We start from the raw sequence: 18,579 nt of genomic DNA on the forward strand, positions 1-18,579 counted from the left end.
TTTGACGTAAACCAAGCTAAGACAAAAATAAAAAAGTAAAAGTACGATCGTAATCCTCTCGTCAATCTGCATCGCAGCAGATATGTTTTGACCTCAAAAGGTCAAGGTCAAGGTTGACCTCAGGTCAGGTCAGGTCAGGTAGGTATCTCGTTTTTGTAAAGAGTTATTAGCAAAAAAAAAACGTTTGGTGACCTTTGATGACGTCACATGTGACCTTACACTTGTCCAATAGCAAATAAGACATCAAGGTTGTCAAGGTGGGTCATCAATGATGTCATTTGTGGTACCTATAATTGGCCATCACGATGCATTTTAGTGAAAAATGGGGCAATCTATTTTTCATCTTTGACTCTATAAGGGGGAGGTCAAGAAATTGACCTCACCTAACGTCATCAATAGGTATCAAGATTCGAAGATGTACCTACAAATTGTAGCTATTATAATAGTGACCATATTACATTTTGTGACTTTCAAAGGAGTCAGTCATCTACTGAAGTTCTGACGTCTGACGCAGTGACAAAGTTGCGCAAAAAAGTGATTTGAGGCCGGGTGATTCAAAGTGACCTGGTGACCTGAACTTGAAAGTTAGGAGGTTCAAAGCTGCAAACCTTGTGAAACTGATGTGGAAATATTTATGACAAATTTCTGCTTCTTCCTAAACGTCCGCTAGATTTCCGATATTCACGATAAACCCCAGGAAGGGCCGGATAACCGCCCCTCCCCGTCTGCGCGCGGGATAAATGTGCAACTGGTAATGCTTGCAATGAAGCGACTGCGTGTACATAGTAAATGTGGACAGTGCTACATAGCTTACACGGTGTAGGTACAAAACAATTAAATGCCCTCACTTTCCGTCATACAGGTATAACTCAGCGGCAGCTCCCGGCTCCAAAGCCACAAACTCAGCTTATCCGTTATCGTATTGCCTCCACAGGTTCTTTGCTGTGCCAGTCTACCTCAAAGATTCGTATCGGTATTTTGATCACTGAGATTCCACATTCGAAGGAATGTCAGGGCTTGCTGCTGCAGAATTGTACCGCAGAAGCCGAGGAACTTTAGTACGAACATCTTTCTGACAGTTGTCTCTGCTCCCATCTGACATTTCTGGGGGATCTGACATTTCGAGGGGGGTCTGTGACCCCACCCCACCCATCCCTCCCCTCCGAGTGGCTGGTCATCTGCGGTTGATCGGCTCCGAGGCCGTGGGTGTTGCCGGATGCCTGGTTCGCTGAGGTATGCATTGTGCTATCATCTGCGAACGGATGACGGCGGGTCGCCAACCGCCGAGAACGCCATATAATAACTGCGCCAGGATAACCGGAAACGTGTGGTAGGCGTAGCCAGTTATTTCGTAGCCCATTATATAACATACCTACAATTCTGAGAAGCGAAAGCGTTTGTCAGTTTGGAAACGGCGTCGGTTGGTGAACTCCCCAAGGCCCATGCGTCGTACGCACTTGGCGGACGTAGGAATTTCGGTAAATCATACGCGGCCCGATAGAACTGTTATAGCGCTCCACACCCTGGTTCGGGCTGCTTTGGATTCGTAGTTACACGAATCGAGTTTCAATATTAAACAAAAAATGGCGCCAAAAGAAAAGGTATGTTATGCAATGTGAATGACATCATAATTAGACTTAGGGCAACGCTTTGACAGTATTAGACCATTCTGCCCAAAGCAAAAGTCCCTTTGATTTTCGTGGTAATTCATGTTCAGCGCGCTTAACCTGATCTCCTAAAAGCATGGTTTCGACAACCAAAGTGTGCTATCTAGAATCACGTAATAGTGGCGCAAAAGCACTTACCTATACATAGGGGCGTGATGCGAATTCGAAGCACATTTGTTCTCGAACAAGGAACATGAATTCGCACAAATAGTTATTGTTTATCATTTCACACGTTTTGGAGAGCGATAATCCCTATCACAAAGGATGTTTCATGCTTGTAGTTACACTTATTACTTTATTACACTAAGTGAACGTTTCCTGCTTCCCCTGACGTTTCCTTTGACAAAGTGATGACTGATGCGTCAATAACGCGACAAAAACAGCACTATTATTTGGTACCTTGTCCTGATGACTGCCTCGTCAATTCAAACATTGTAACCCAGGTGTAAGCACAGTGGTTTAGGAACTCTCAGATGCGAAACAAGGGCTTATATCGACTGATATATATTTCACAGTCGGGTTTGGTCATGTCGGATCACTTCAGACACCACCACATGTCTGACGACGAGAGGCGACAGACGAAGCAGGAGAATATAAATATACATATACACACATATGGGGCACGGTTCAGCCCCGCACTCGTAACAACCAATCTAACGTAGTTATATGCGCCGAATGGCATGCCCTCGTCTCCTCGAGAAAAAGCTGTGACGAACTAGCCATGGTCATGACAATCATGTCTATAGTTGATACACGATGTGCGAGAGATCATCACAGATATGTACAAAATAAGTGTGATAACCTAAATCAACCACCGACACTAAACTCATCACAAGGATGTCAAGCGAATAAATATAGGGCAAATTATTTGGCCACTGATTAGACGACTTTGATTATTATTAACAGCTAGTTGATAATGGATTAGCTGCAGGTACAAATCAGGATGATCACTCTACTCTAAGCGCACACTTAGATCCACAAACCTCCGGCATTACCTATGTGCAGGAGCTTCCTATGCACAATAATAAGCCAATCACCCACAACTTATCTTCACCTGTCGTAGTTAGTGTCGACATCTCCTTCTATCCCAGCTCGTCGTGTACGTGTGTTAGCATCACAATCAGCCAGACCCACTCGAATATACCGCATCGACCGGCACACCAGACACCTTCCCCTGTTACCAGCCCCAGTCCGTGGACACCTCCTCATCTGGAGCCGTGCGTGTGCCGGGTCCACAGTTTCTTCACCATGTTCTGCTGACACTTGGGCGCCATCTGGGAGCAGGGGTCGGGCAGGCCCTGTGTGCGGGCCGCCTCGCCCACGGCGGCCGCCTCGTAGAAGCGCGCTCGGTCCATGTCGCCTTCTCGGCGGCGCCGCTCCATCCTGTGTGGACAGAGGGGGGGGGGGTGGGGGGTGGGTGGGGTGTCAGTGGACCCAGGGTCAGCTGGAGGGTCAGCTGGAGCGGCCATCCTGTGTGGACAGAGGGGGGGGGGGTGTCAGTGGACCCAGGGTCAGCTGGAGGGGGCGGCGGCACTGGTGGTGACTTACTGATACACTCCATCAGGACTGTGATCCGGTATTGATGAAGGGAAGACGCTACCCGACTGGAGCAAGCGTTCACATGTTCAAAACATTCAACATGCATAGCTGCTGATACTTGAGCCATGTGCATAACAGCCACTGAACGGCATTCAGCATTGCCAGCATTGGCGATTCGCATATCATAAGAGCAGTGCTTTTGAGCGACGCTTTTCCGTTGGCGGGAACCCTCATTCATGCGATATTTAGAAATGAAATGGGATATCATATAGGCAATCAAAGCGATCCTGTTCGGAGGACACTGTTCAGTATTCGTCGATAGGTCAGCGCAGTCACTGACTGCAGGACAACAGACAAATGGTGGCACGAATCAGGTGAAAGTGAGGCCGAAACTCCATGAAATTCCGACGAGCCAGACGACTGTTGCTATGTTTCCGGCTGGGGATTTCGCTAAGAGGCTTGACGATCAGCACTGGGGAGAAAGTGGATCTGCGGCCGACGCAGCGCGATCTGCATGCCTGTCTGGTCTGCGGGCGCCTGCATAGTTGAGCAGTGGCCTGCAGAGGGCACGGTCAGACCTGGTACCGGTACTGGGCGGGGCTGTACTCTGGCCACCCAGCCCCGGCCCGGGGGACCGTCTGGTACCGGTACTGGGGGGGGGGGGGAAGCACCTCCCGGCCCGGGGGACCGTCTGGTACCGGTACTAGGCGGGGGCCGCACCACCCAGACCCGGCCCGGTCGGTCGGCAGTAGTGGGGGCGCGGTCCCGGCGGACGGACTCCCCGGCGCGGCGCGGCGGTCGGAACTCACCCGAAGACGTGCAGGATGAGTTTCTCCTCCAGGGTGCGCTCCTCGGGACTGAGCCGGCTGCTGTAGTACTCGCACTCGCACACCAGTCGCCGGAAGCAGCCGTACGTGTCGAAATGAGTGGCTATCTGGGGACGCACGGCGGGGGCGGGGTCAGACGGGGCGCGCAGTGACGGTCCAGCGGACACCCAGCGGGGATTGTTGGGGGCGGCGCCGCTCAGCGTTAGCTTTATGAGAGATAGGTCAGGGAGAAGGGATAGACCAGCGACAGGCACGCATTACTGCACTGGTCAATGGTCATTCGGACAATATGTCTTCAAATCGCTCCTTTACATTCAATAACACTACTATTGTGTGAGGTTTTACATTCTAAACGGTGCACATTTCCTGGAAACGAGGCTGTTAAGCGGCGAACAGTTATGCTACAGCTTACATGCATGCAACTTAATAGCATGCGGAAGCTACGGGCCTTCTGGTTTGCTGAGCTGACCAGTTTGTGACGTCATACAACATTCAATTTCCCATTGTATGCGCGGAATCATGCGCACGTTTGATGATAAGTCACGCACTTAGACGAGCAGCCTTCCTGAAATAACGGCACTTACATACAAGATATTCAAAAACGTTCGACGCTTGGAACATCCGTGGTCCGTATGAAATCACGCAAAGACTGTCCTTTAATTCAGGAGACATGTAAGGCCTTATTATCTATCGTTCATCATTACCTGTTTTAGCTAAATTGTTATCATTTTTTTCATATGCAGGACATGCCTATCGGTAAGCATGGCATGCTGCATGTAGTCGTGCTACCAATGAAATCGCTAGCGGATCGTTCCAGCATAAGATATATCAGCTCCGTGCGTTATATCGCCCTCACGGCTAAAGGAATGAACGAAGTAAAAGGCGACTCAAATGACCATTTTGAAAAGCGATGCGTGATCTATTCTCTGCGATTCAGAATCGAGAAAAATACTTCTTCAACCACTTATGTTTAAAACACTCGTTAACTATGTTCAAAATGTTCATATATTTTTTTGCCGTCTTGCCCTTATCTAAATCTCTGTCGATCGCTTCCGTTGATCTCAGGTGCAGATGAATAGATTATAAAGCCGTGATTCCACTCATTTACTCTTCCCATGACAGTATACGCCCATGCAGTCACACATAAGTGACTTACCTTGACGAGCAGCTCGGTGTTTTTCATGTAGTTGTGCGCCTTCTCTTCCTCGGTGATGTTTTCGTCGACGTCGATCTGCTGGGCGGTGGCGTTGACCAGCGCCGGCGGCGGGGCCACCCGTTCCGGGAGCGGGCTACTGCCCTCGGCAGAGACCGCGTCGGCCGGCTCCGGCGGGCTGAGCGCCGGGCTCGGGTCGGTACGCCGGCCCGCCGGCTGGCCGCGGTACGGCCCGGCGCCGGGCCGGCCGCGGTAGTAGGAGCTCGGCGCGTAGTAGGAACTCGGCGGGCCGTGGGGGTTTCTGCGGTAGGGACTCGGCGGTCCGTGGGGGTTTCCGTAGTAGGAGCTGCCGCCGCGGCGGGGGCCGCCAGCGGGGTAGGGCGGATAGGCGGGGGCGGGGCGGAAGGAGCTACCTCCGCGGTACGTGTCGCTCCTCTGGCGGTACGTGTCGCTCCTCTGGCGGGTGTGGTACTGGTACGTGTCGCTCCTCTGGCGGGTGTGGTACTGGTCCAGCCGGCTGTGGTGGAAGCGCCGCAGGTCGGAGGAAGGTTCGGAGTAGGGCCGGTTCCACGTCCAGTCCCAGTAGTACGGCCTGCCGACACACCGATATACCTACCGTGAGAGTCGTCACACCACACGGACAGAGCGGGGGGGAGGGGTGGCGTCACAAACATAGCACAGGGACAGAGCGAGAGATAGTGGTCATATCACAGACATAACACACGGACAGGCCGCGGGAGATAGGCGTCATATCGCAGATAGTAGGGGAAGTTGGGGCAATGCCGGAGTTGGGGCAAAGCCGAAATTCGAGATATTTCGAAAACCGTAAGACATGGATGCCACCTGTCAGTGATGCTCTGAAGCTTAAGTGACTACAATTATCGCATGTTTGTTACGAGTCGTCATTCGGAATACTTCGACTGTGAGGGCGCCAAGAGCGTTTTCAAGGTACGTTTCCCTTGTACTACATGCGCCTTTGAAGCTGCATTTCTTACTCATTATGCTACCGTTTGTCTGGCCAATTCGGTCAAGTAATCTTTAGCATGTCTTTGCATAAGTGTGCTGCCTATTTGAAATTTATACAGCACGTTGAAAAGTTATGGGCCTGCAAATGAAAGTATGGCAGGCTGGGGTAATGCCGAAAACGTGCGATTACGCACGTGTTAAAAGCACGCTACGTGGACTTTACTGCTGTAGAATAGCAACGCGTATTTTTAGTCACACAAATTACACTTTTCAACCGACACAACGGCCTGTTACCTAAAAGGAATGATTTACCAGGCATGTTCTTATTATATCACACAATTATAACTTCCAGTGTGCACCACGTCCTCAAGCTCTTAAAACGCGTGTCAGCTTTGATCAATTCTGGATAAAGTTTGAGATAAAATGGCAAAACATCAATGTCGGCATTCCCCGTAGATCATTTCTCCCATTTTCGGCTTTCCCCGCAGTCCGGGGCAACGCCGAAAAAGTCACTTCTTTGATATTTTTAGTTTGTGCGCTTAACGGTATGCGAATTCATCAAATGCGCCTGGTATGTTTGAAAGGCAAAAGACTGGCCTCTCGAATGACGCCAACAAGAATAGCTTATGTTGTCTACCTTGCGTGCTACGGGCGTCAGAAAAAAAGTCTTCGGCGTTCCCCCAACTTCCCCTATATACAACACAGGAACAGAGTGGGGTAGGGGGGGGGGAGGAGGGACACAGACATAACACACGGACAGGCCGCGGGAGATAGTCGTTATATCGCAGATAGTATAACACAGGGACAGAGCGGGATGGGGGGAGGAGGGTTACAGACATAACACACAGTCAGAGCGAGAGATAGTCGTCATATCACAGATATGAAACACAGACAGGGCGGCAGATAGGCGTCATATCGCTGACACAGTCATCCTCTAGCAGTGCGTGCAAAAGTCACATTGTGAGGTGTTTGTGACGAATGTGACGCTTCGTTACAGAAGCAGCGCAGTATCTGCAGAGCGGGTGGGTGACTCGGTCACATATCAGTTGTGCCGCTCTAGGACAGCAATGTCTCAAATCGGCCCTCGAAGCCGAGTGCGCGGCCAATAATGACAAAGGGAGAACAGCCGAATGTGCGAGGCTCGTGTGTGGCGCACATCCCCCTCAGGACTCTCTAAGACTTTGAATAATGCAGCGCAACACAAACATTCATTACTCAGTCGCCGGAAATAAATTGGTGCGTACCTAGGGCAGCAGCAGCAGCAGCAGTAAAAACTAATAGGCAGTCTAGTGGAGCGCACATTGCAAACCTAAGGTCAACGGTCACATTAACCCTATTAGTGGCAGGGGGGGGGGGGGGGTTGTTTTTATCCACCCCTCAGGTTTTTCGGGAATATCTCCGAAACCGCTGAAGCTACGATGCTGAAATTTTCTGACTTTTCCTAAAACTAAATTGGGCACATTCCCTGAAAATTTCAAGTTCATAACTTTACCAGGGGCGGCTCCAGAGCACTGGGAATTGGGGGGTCCTATTCGTGAAGCGAGTCATTTGGGCGAAGATCACGATGCTGCACCAGTTTTACGAACAGTGAATGAAAGGTATCATGTGATAACATATACAAAGTTATTGTGCATCCTCTTTTGACACGTTTTTGCTATAATAGGCGGATCCAGGCGTCCAAAAAGGGGGGTTATTTTTTACCTCCCAACATAGGTGCCCTGACACCGCCTATGCATGACCAATGCAATTTTAGTCGTTCTCTCATAAGAAAATTGTAACATAACAAGACCATTGCCACCCTTTTTAGAAACAGTACCAACAAAAACCTTATTTACTATACTTTTTGTGTACCCCCAATCTCAATGATCTGTATCCGCCTATGATTTTTGAAAATGCATATTTTTAGGATCCATGTGAATTCCTGGTTCATTCTCTATCGATCGGCAAAAGTTGCGTTAAGATTGGTTCAGAAACCTGGCCGTGATAAACAGTCTAAAATATATCTGCAATTTGCCCGTTTTTACCCCCCTCTACCCCCCTATTGACATTTTTAATTTTTTTTTTTTAGAAATGTAGATCTCGTTGAGCCAAATCGAATGCCGTTTGAATTTTGAAAATCGGCCGGTTAGATCTCGAGATATCAAGGGGGGGTCGTAAACAGCCCCCCCCTGCCACTAATATGGGGTAGCCAGGAGCCTGCCACTAATAGGGTTAAAGGCAGCGGCGATGCAGAGGCACGGTTCCTGCGACCGCCACACAGACTTACAGCTTGGAAAAGCTACAATAAATGAGCCATTCTCACAGATAATCTGAAATTTCACATCTTTGAACTCAGTTAGCTGTGTGAATATACGCCAGTCAAGTGTTCCCTGACCGCCAGTTGATATTGTGTGCGGCGTACGTAGGTGTGCTTATCTATGAGGAAATATTTGTGACTGGTTTGATTGACTAAACGTAGTAGATGTCTTGTCCTGAGCGGCGAGTCCCCCTCTCCCACTAACCTGGACCGCCAGGCCGTCCCCTCCCACTGACCTGGGCTGCCAGGCCGTCCCCTCCCACTGACCTCGGCTGCCGGGTCGTCCCCTCCCACTGACCTCGGCTGCCGGGTCGTCCCCTCCCACTGACCTGGGCTGCCGGGTGGTGACCTCCCACTGACCTGGGTTGCCAGGCCGTCCCCTCCCACTGACCTGGGCTGCCAGGTCGCCCCCCACTGACCTGGGTTGCCAGGTCGCCCCCCTCCCACTGACCTGGGCTGCCAGGTGGCTCTCCGTCTCCCAATTGGTGGCCGGTCGCGGCGCCGGGAGGGCGCCGATCCGAAGAAGAAGCCGTCGGACGCCGGCGCCAGGAACGCCGTCATCACTAGGAGTGACGTCCACTGCATGGCCGTCGGAAGTTTTGTCGCTGTTCTGTCACGGGGATCCTTGAAGCTTGAATCTGGAATGAAATGAAATAATTTGTTATTATGCAAATACAGACGTCGATAAGACATCTATGCTGCAGCCTGATGTGATTTTTTTGGGAGAGCTATTTCACAGATCTCTATTTAAATGGGTTAGTAATAAAACCTAACATCAAGAACGGCTCAGCCTTCTGACTGACGAGTGAAAAAAGTCTATTAGTCGATTTCTTTCCAAGCCGTGTCAAATCAGTAAATAGCTGTTGTTTCCGATCAGGTTTTCGCACCACATTGCGCTGTTTTCACCGGCCCTGACTGTTTGGTAGTGTGGTTATGTAATGGACGGCTTTATCATGTAACTTTCGCGGTGGTTCTCTCCAACTGACCGAGGTGTTCCGTGTGCTACCATTTAACTTGATTATTATAGTCGCAAAGAAACATCTACCTGTACCACATATGCAGGTGTTTTCGAGCGTGTAACACAAAAAAATTTAAGTGATAAAAATAGGAAGTGAGAGCATCTGTCCTTGGAAAATTGGCGGACGATGGGACACTCCAGCCATTTAGCTCTGATAATCTGTTTGCTACTGACATTGAAAGAAAATAGTTGACATGATTTGGCCTTGATTTTCCCACCGCATAACACAAACAACGCGACCAAAAACAAAGACATAAGCCGAATAGCCTAGAACTTGTCTTAGATAGAAGGGTCTCCTGGAATCGGGGTTGGCATTACGGATGTAACAGTACGAAAAATACGAGTAGACTGAGGTTGGCTGTAGAGAGTGTCATTCTGCACACGTTGACGCCAACAGAAGGGCAACTACAAATGGACGATGTCGCAAAAACATTAGCACCGTGTCAGTCATTATATAATACCGTTCTTCCCTTCCTTCCGAGCACCATTCTTCAATGATCAAGACAATATTCATATTTCAAATATAATACCAAAAACGTTGTCCCTTCCAACTGCCGAATCTTCATTTTCTTGATTTGGTAAGACAGCTAAGACTAACATAGGTCAAGAAACACTGATGGAGCTTAACAATTGCTCATGTATGGTTCAGAAGTAAGATTTCATATTGCATCTCAAATCACTGATCTGGCTTCCAAAGAGCTTTCAATGTCCAAATGGCCAAGGTGTTCACACGAAAATGCCAGCCTATTCGATAAAGTCATGGCCATCCATTGTTCCATAATCGTCAGTGTCACACTTAAACACACTGCAGAGGTGATGTCAATGTCACCGTGAAAGCAAAAGAGCGGCTGCAAGTTCCAGTTCATTATGTTTTGACCTATAGCAACTAGCAGATCACGCAACATGCCTACATAATTGTCATTCCGTTTCCTTCGACATGACTTTCCCCGAGACTTATGCTCACAATCGCCATGACACATAAGCGGTGAGATTTGCTGTCACAACACACTACTCAGTCATAGGACCTTATAGGGTAACGAACGAGAAAGGTGTAAGACATATTTTACCCCACTATTATAGTCATTATTCTGAGCTATTGATAAAATCCGCCGTTCTTACGACGGGACGGAGGGTCAGATGAAGTCGTCCAGGTTTGTTGAATCCGGCGCGTCGCGACCAGCGGAGCGTGCAGTTCTCTGAGCTGCGACACCGGAACGCGGCGGTCACCGGTCAGAGGGGCCGCCGGCCGACCGGTCCGGCAGCGTATACTGATCGCGGCCGGGGACCCGTCACCGGGTCAGTGTGGGAGCAGCCGGCACGACGCCACACACACCTGAACTGTCTCACCAGCGGCGCGCACAGACTCCCGCAGTAACTACTATAGTCCAGCTGCTCTTACGTTGCAATGAATGTACCTACAATGTTTTGCATTATTACCACTCGTGTGATTTTCATTGTGATGAAGCACTATCTGAGATGATAGTGCAATATTCAGTTGCCGATGCTGTCTTAGCTATAGGCGCTGTATCAAACCAGGCATTAGTGTCCGCAAATGGTAAGACACGGCTCCGGAACTCCAAACGTTCTAGAGGACCAGAACTGCAGCGCTGCTACCGTGAGTGTGATGAAATTTACAGCTCCTGGTCTCCGGCCACGCACTCGGTAGCTGGAATCCTCAAACCCGTCCATTTCCGGGGCGCCAGTGTCGGGCGCGGATGAGTGGCCACCGGTGGATCGGGTCGGGTCGGGTCGGGTCGGCGGATCAGCGAGGAGCCGGCACAAACAGGTTACCACCGTGAGTGAAACTGGCTGACCGCCGCTGACCGAGTGACGGACGGCGGACGGCGGAGGTGCGGGGACTGGGACGCCGCCGGCGGCGACCCACTTTGGCGGCGGCCGGTCCGCGGCACACTCAGCGGTCAGTCCAGCTGCAGGGGGGGGGGGGGGGGCGCCGACACATGTGTCACCGCCGGGACGTCCGGGTGTTTACTGAGATGCCGTTTGTTATCGGCTCTCCGCTGGCGCCGTATGTTTGGCTCGGCGTTATCGGTAACAGCGCGGCGCTGCTCCGATTCGTGTCGAGCTCTATCGGTACCGAAGTTGACTGAGCGCGCACTCAGTGGTATGTGTGAGTGAAAGGGCTGGAAGAGGATTAAGATCGGCTCCAGAAGCAGCGGGAATGAGGATGTAGGATAGGAGAGAAAGGGCAAAAGATAGTAGATGGGACGGAATACGCAAGATACGGAGTGGAAGAAGAAATGTGGGAGACCGAAAATAGGAAAATACATGTACGGGATGTAGTTAGTATCTGATACTCGTATGTATAGCGGGAAACCTAGAGAAGGAAATGGGGAACAGAGTATGTGGGAACGCTGACGAAGGAAAATAAAGGCTGAGAGACATGACAGGGCGCGAGGCCCGCGTGTCTACAGGGCCCGCTGCAGCCCGGACCGGCGCGCGGTCCAGGCAGGCCGACCGGTGATGGCAGCAGGCGCGGGACAATGGCCCCAAACAGCGGCGGATGGAGGCTGCAGCTGGCCCTGCACGCACACTGCACCTCAGGGAGGAGCCGCGCAACGAACAGGAAATTCCGGAAAACAGAGGTGAAATGAAGGTCAGATAAGTGAACGGTTACGTCAATATCACGTGTCTGTTATTCATTTTACCTACTCTTGGTCCAGGAGCCTAAACATGTACAATATGGGAAGACATGAACAATATGCGCTTTTTTATGCCGATGGTCTAAATTGCTAAAGAACGAATGGCATGGTCACAAGAATCGCGTTTTAATATATTCTCGCTCAATTCAATAAGTGTTGGCGAAAATGAGAATAAATTGACTGATGAAAAGTCAGTGCTATCCCGGGAAACTAGTATTCAAAGCTAAACACAAAGCACAGTAGGTACTCTTGAACACTACACCTTTACGTCTTGCTATCAGATAAAATGACTCGGTATGAGAGTCGCAAAGCTCTGCGCGTACTTCTAGATAATATGTGTTCCCTCCCGTCATCTCCTTTCGGTGATAGTCCCCCTCATTCACCTGGAGCCAACAGTGAGTATATAAAATGATCAGCGACGATAGGTATGCTCCGAAAACAAACACATGCACAACTTCTTTAGAAAATACTTCGATAAAAGGTAACTTTTCTTCATGAAGCGTAATTGGTTAGATTTTAGTACTTACGCGCTCAAATCTTGCAAATAGGAATGTACCTAATCAGTACTGACAGGAAGCATGAATGATTACCTATCTGATGTCAAATATTTTTAGTTTTTACTTAAATGAGCAACTGGACCACAAGCCGGAAGCGTCATCGGAATGGCATCACACATGCAGTTAGATAATAGGAAGCAGGTCAACGGTTAGACACTAGCAAGAAATACATGCGTGACCACTTTCTATACGACACGGCTTTAATGCCTCTTGCGCTCTCGAGACCTCTGCTCGCTACAAAAGAAGACAGCTCTGTGAAGTAATAAACTGCTTACTGGGTTACCACAGAAACTTACTACAGCTAATAGGGCGCAAATCGGCTGCACTTTCCTGCCATCAGCGGCTCGGTTACCAGTGACGTCACTGAGAGGATCAGCGAAGAGGACGGCCTCAGTATCGTCCGTCGCGTCGTTCACCGTTAGTATCAATACAGATTACAATCACTCGCAGCTTTTTTTAATTAACTTATTGTGTGATGCCTCACTTAGTCTCTCGGGCGTTGACACTGTAATCTGTAACACTTTCAGATCAAACTTGACCTGTTGGAGCTGTTACAATGTGTGCCATTGCAGTTTCCCAGTTGTTGGTGTTATTGTGCTGTGTGCTACTGCAGTCTCCGGTCCCTGGTGTTACCACAATGTTCTGCGTTGCAGTCTCCCAGTTGTTGGTGTTACTGTGCTATGTGCTACTGCAGTCTCCGGTCCCTGGTGTTACCACAATACTCTCTGTTGCAGTCTCCCAGCTGTTGGTGTTACTGTGCTATATGCTACTGCAGTCTCCGGTCCCTGGTGTTACCACAATGTTCTCCGTTGCAGTCTCCCAGTTGTTGGTGTTACTGTGCTATATGCTACTGCAGTCTCCGGTCCCTGGTGTTACCACAATACTCTCTGTTGCAGTCTCCCAGCTGTTGGTGTTACTGTGCTATATGCTACAGCAGTCTCCGGTCCCCGTTGTTACCACAATACTCTCCGTCAGGGCTGCGGAGTCGGAGTCGGAGTCGGTTGGAGTCGACAGTTGTGACCGGAGTCGGAGTCGGAGTCGGAGTCGATTTTAGAAACCCGGGCCGGAGTCGGAGTCGGAGTCACCGAAAATCTGTCGACTCCGCAGCCCTGCTAGGTCTGCGGAGTCGGAGTCGGGAGTTGGAGTCGGTCGGAGTCGACAATTCTGCCCGGAGTCGGAGTCGGAGCTGGTTTTTGAAAGCCGGAGTCGGAGTCGGAGTCGGAGTCGCCGAAAATCCATCGACTCCGCAGCCCTGCTCTCCGTTGCAGTCTCCCAGTTGTTGGTGTTACTGTGCTATATGCTACTGCAGTCTCCGGTCCCTGGTGTTACCACAGTGTTCTCTGTTGCAGTCTCCCAGTTACTGGTTACGAGCGAGCGAGCGCAGCGAGCGAAGCAAGGTCTTTTCAATATAACTCGGAAAAATCTCAGTATGAGCGGCCCGGCCCGGTCCGGCCTGTAACGCTTTTGAGAGGCTTATATCTCAGCAACCACTGGACCGACTGGCCTGCGGTCTTTTTTGCTGGGCAGCCCTATGCCTTCTATCCCGTAATTGACTACTTTTGATACATCTCAGTGACCGTCGTAGCACGTGCCACGTGAAAAGTCAAGGGTGTCCATTGTCCAATGTCCAAGCTGTTTTGCAAAAGTAGTGATTTTGAAACGCTCATATCTCAGCAGCCGCTTGCGGGCGATTGTCTTGCGGTAATTTTTGTAGGGTAGCTGCATCCGGCATCCCTTCTACCAAAGGTCGGATACTCTTGATCTATGTGAGTGACCCCCACTGCACGTGCAAAATGCAAAAAGAAGAGGTGTCAAATTTGTTCCCATTTAAATAACTCGGTAATTACTCGGGCGATTTCGCTGAAACTTGGCATACAGGTAGGCACCCACCAGGCAATCATGCATTCCCATGTGTTGCAGTTAGGGTGCTACTGCACGTGCGCACGTGCAGGGGGCGCTTCCAGATCTCGAGAACTGCTGGGCCGATTGCGCTCAAACTTGGTACACGGTTGGGGACCGGTTAGTAAGATGCCGTGCAAAAGTCAGTTTGGACCCCGTTTGTATGTGCGCACGTGCAGAATGCTGCTTCCAGCTCTCAGGAACAGCTGGGCCGATTGCGCTCAAATTTAGCAAACCGCTAGCGACCGGTTAAAAGGGTGCTTTGCACAAGCCCCGTTGGAGGTACCCTCTCGCCTTTCCGCACGTGCAGGGCTCTCTCGCTCGCTCGTTCTTCGCCCAAAAGGCGTTTTACTGGTGTTATTGTGCTGTGTGCTACTGCAGTCTCCGGTCCCTGGTGTTACCACAATGTTCTCCGTTGCAGTCTCCCAGTTGTTGGTGTTACTGTGCTATATGCTACTGCAGTCTCCGGTCCCTGGTGTTACCACAATGTTCTCCGTTGCAGTCTCAAAGTTGTTGGTGTTACTGTGCTATATGCTACTGCAGTCTCCGGTCCCTGGTGTTACCACAATGCTCTCCGTTGCAGTCTCCCAGTTGTTGGTGTTACTGTGCTATGTGCTACAGCAGTCTCCGGTCCCCGGTGTTACCACAATACTCTCTGTTGCAGTCTCCCAGTTGTTGGTGTCACTGTGCTATATGCTACTGCCGTCTCGGGTCCCTGGTGTTACCACAGTGTTCTCCGTTGCAGTCTCCCAGTTGTTGTTGTTACTGTGCTATATGCTTCTGCAGTCTCCGGTCCCTGGTGTTACCACAATGCTCTCCGCTGCAGTCTCCCAGTTGTTGGTGTTACTGTGCTATATGCTACTGCAGTCTCCGGTCCCTGGTGTTACCACAATGCTCTCCGTTGCAGTCTCCCAGTTGTTGGTGTTACTGTGCTATATGCTACTGCAGTCTCCGGTCCCTGGTGTTACCACAATGCTCTCCGTTGCAGTCTCCCAGTTGTTGGTGTTACTGTGCTATATGCTACTGCAGTCTCCGGTCCCTGGTGTTACCACAATGCTCTCCGTTGCAGTCTCAAAGTTGTTGGTGTTACTGTGCTATATGCTACTGCAGTCTCCGGTCCCTGGTGTTACCACAATGCTCTCCGTTGCAGTCTCCCAGTTGTTGGTGTTACTGTGCTGTGTGCTAATGCAGTCTCCGGTCCCTGGTGAATGCTCTCCGTTGCAGTCTCCCAGTTGTTGGTGTTACTGTGCTATATGCTACTGCAGTCTCCGGTCCCTGGTGTTACCACAATGTTCTGCGTTGCAGTCTCCCAGTTGTTGGTGTTACTGTGCTATGTACGGCCCTTCAGCTATTAACCCGCGCCCCGTTGGGCTCTGCCGAGCAACGCGCCCCTTTGGGGGGGGGGCATTTTGGCCCCCCTAAGATCTCGAGAACCACGCAACCTAGCGACAAGCGGCAAGCGGTGTTGGATAGCCCTATCAGGGAACTACCTTGTGACCCAATTTTATTGACCTAGGTCAAACCGATGACGTCACAGGTCAGGTCAAAGGTCCAATTTTCACCGTTTACAGGCATTTCAAGAAATGCGTTGTAAAATCGAGTAAAATGCATTTCATTGAAAATCATCGATGAGGAAATGTTCTTCAAACACATACTTTGCTACTTGAGGTCACTGATACCAGGTCAGGTCACAGAGGTCAGGTCACTGGGGGGTCACAATATGAAAGTGTCGTGTGATACATGTTTTATGGTCCATTTTACATGACAAATGCGATTATGTGGGTCAGGCAGCCTTTGGGGCCAGCTTAGGTCACGTTTTGGTCGAGGTCAGGTCAAGGTCAGGTCAAGGTCAGGTCAAGGTCAGGTCAAATTAGGCCAAATTTCAAAGTTGATATTTTGCATAAAATGGGCATCGAATCGATGCAGCTCGTCACGGGGAGTTCAATGGTGGTCTTTGTTTTGCCGTACAAGGTCTAGAATCGCTAAAAATTGAGTTCAAAAATTTTATTTCATCATTTTTGAACAGTTTTTTTTTTTTTTGCTATAACTTGGCCAAAAACGAGATATCGATCTGAAATTTTGTATGTATATAGAAGAGCGCAGGGACTATCACACATATTCCGTTTTTTCGAAGTTCGGAAAAAATTGTTTTTTTAGTGTTTCTAAAAAAATCAATTTTTTGAAAAATTTTGGGTCAAAAACCCACAATTTTGAAAATCCGAGATAGCAGTTTTGTAGCGCCGCGTTTTGTCTACTAGACCATATAAAGAACTTTGAAATTGCTTGATAACTGTAGATTTGGTGAGCGTTTCAAGATTGCATGTTTTTTGCTCATTTTTGCTCGAACATGACCTCAGTTTGACCTCAATAACTCCTGACCTAAGGTGACCTAAGACTTGAAATTTGGTGTGAAGGTGTCAAATTGATGCCCGGGAAGGTACTGAAAATTTGGCGGCGCTGCGCGCCGCCGTTTTCTTGCTATTCAGGAAAAACCACAGGGGGGGCCAAAATGCCCCCCCAACGGGGCGAGGGTTAAGTGGTTGGTTGCCAACATCACAATAATCGATCTGCACTGATGAAATGTGTGCACGAGCCCTCTTCTCATTTGTATTGAGTCATTTTACATGAGTCTCCGTCATTTAAAGTCATTACACCAAAATCACATAGGCTAACCAACCACTGTTTTGCTGGAGGGCCGTACTACTGCAGTTATTGTCATTTTTATACAGAACACTCGTTCATCCCAAACGAGCAGTTCGTCAACAAACTAAGTAACCGGGGCCGTTCCCGGGTACCGCCTTTGTGCGGCGGCGGCTCACCGTATGCGGGCCGCTCCCAGGTACCGCCTTTGTGCGGCGGCGGCTCACCGTATGCGGGTCGGCGTGGAGGACCGCTCTCTCTCTCTCTGGGACGACTGGCAGACACACCGGTTCGTAGCACGTTCCGCGTGATACTGGCGACCGAGTGTGGCCCGCGCCGGCTCGTCGGACCCGACCGACCCGACCGGGGGGGGGGGGGGGGACTGCACACACGCCGTCGGAGGCGGCGCCGCCGGCAGGGGCTGACGGGGGGAGGGGGGGGGATACTGACAATAACATGTACTGATGCGCTTCCCCAGCATTACCAAAGGGGTGAGCTAGTGGGCAACGAGCGACGGTGAGCTTACAAAGTGTCAGAATAGGGATCAAGTGGGACGGTGTAAAACGTTTTAGTCCAATGAAAAATGTATAACAAGTTGTGCCTCACTGTTCCATAAAATGAGGTAGTTCCTCCTTCCATTGGCCTATCAATATCAATTCCGTCAGCGCATATCACGGGTGTTTTAAAATTCACCAAGCGCCCTCCGTCCTCAATGCATTTGCATGCATAACGGAATAGCAGGAATGGCGAAGAACGCCACGGACCACAAACGCGTTGAAACAGTAGCACCAGGGCTAGCTTTACTCGAAACGCTGTGTCCAAGTAAAGCAACTTCTCCACTAGCAGGCCACATTAGGGTTTTACGGCACTACCGCTAGACGTGTTGGCATCTACTGAATGGATCGTAGACGGGAGATTCAAAACTATACAAATATAACTGTCGTGGGAGCATTGTGGAGCTTGCATGTGTGTCAAAGAGCATCACTTTATTACGCTCAATCATGTTTCGAGTTGTTCTGCCTTTAGTTTAGCCTGCATCCAAACATACGAGTACAGCCTTTAGTGATCCATCTCCCCCCCCCCCCGAGTACATGCTATCATTGCCGAGTCTCTGTACACTTCCCCGCTGTAGCTTAATGTATACCTACTCGTTCGCTGCCAAGGGAAGAATTATGATTATCTTTATAGGTTTAGTTGACAACGAAATGGGAGGTAAAAAGGCTTTTGCGTTTTCGTGATGTGGAATACCCAAGATTTTATCACTTACACTGTCCTAAAATTCCATGGCAAAACTTGGATAACGAACTGAGATGAACATGCATCATATATGCAGAAAACTCGAGCAAATTTCGTTATC

General features: G+C 49.9%; 1 protein-coding gene across 1 annotated transcript; it reads right to left on the reverse strand.

Moving 5' to 3' along the window:
- Positions 1-2,155: 2,155 nt before the first annotated feature.
- Positions 2,156-17,531, reverse strand: LOC122374826. Its single transcript, XM_043353815.1, has 5 exons — positions 17,450-17,531; positions 8,900-9,086; positions 5,190-5,778; positions 4,016-4,140; positions 2,156-3,050 (listed from the first exon to the last, which is right to left on the reverse strand). The coding sequence occupies exons 2-5, from the start codon at positions 9,031-9,033 to the stop codon at positions 2,873-2,875; spliced, it is 1,026 nt and encodes a 341-aa protein (XP_043209750.1). The 5' UTR covers positions 9,034-9,086; positions 17,450-17,531; the 3' UTR covers positions 2,156-2,872.
- Positions 17,532-18,579: the final 1,048 nt, after the last annotated feature.

This window comes from Amphibalanus amphitrite, unplaced genomic scaffold, assembly GCF_019059575.1.
Source record: "Amphibalanus amphitrite isolate SeventyFive unplaced genomic scaffold, NRLGWU_Aamphi_draft 001721F_arrow, whole genome shotgun sequence".
NCBI classification, from domain to species: domain Eukaryota; kingdom Metazoa; phylum Arthropoda; class Thecostraca; order Balanomorpha; family Balanidae; genus Amphibalanus; species Amphibalanus amphitrite.

Bases quoted from the DNA above. Each gene is read 5' to 3' on its own strand.
- LOC122374826 (XM_043353815.1), bottom strand. From the start codon at position 9,033: ATGCAGTGGACGTCACTCCTAGTGATGACGGCGTTCCTGGCGCCGGCG. The intron at 4,141-5,189 runs GTAAGTCACTTA...GTGCGTCCCCAG, and splicing joins ACACCGAGCTGCTCGTCAAG to ATAGCCACTCATTTCGACAC. The intron at 3,051-4,015 runs GTGAGTTCCGAC...CTGTCCACACAG, and splicing joins CTCATCCTGCACGTCTTCGG to GATGGAGCGGCGCCGCCGAG.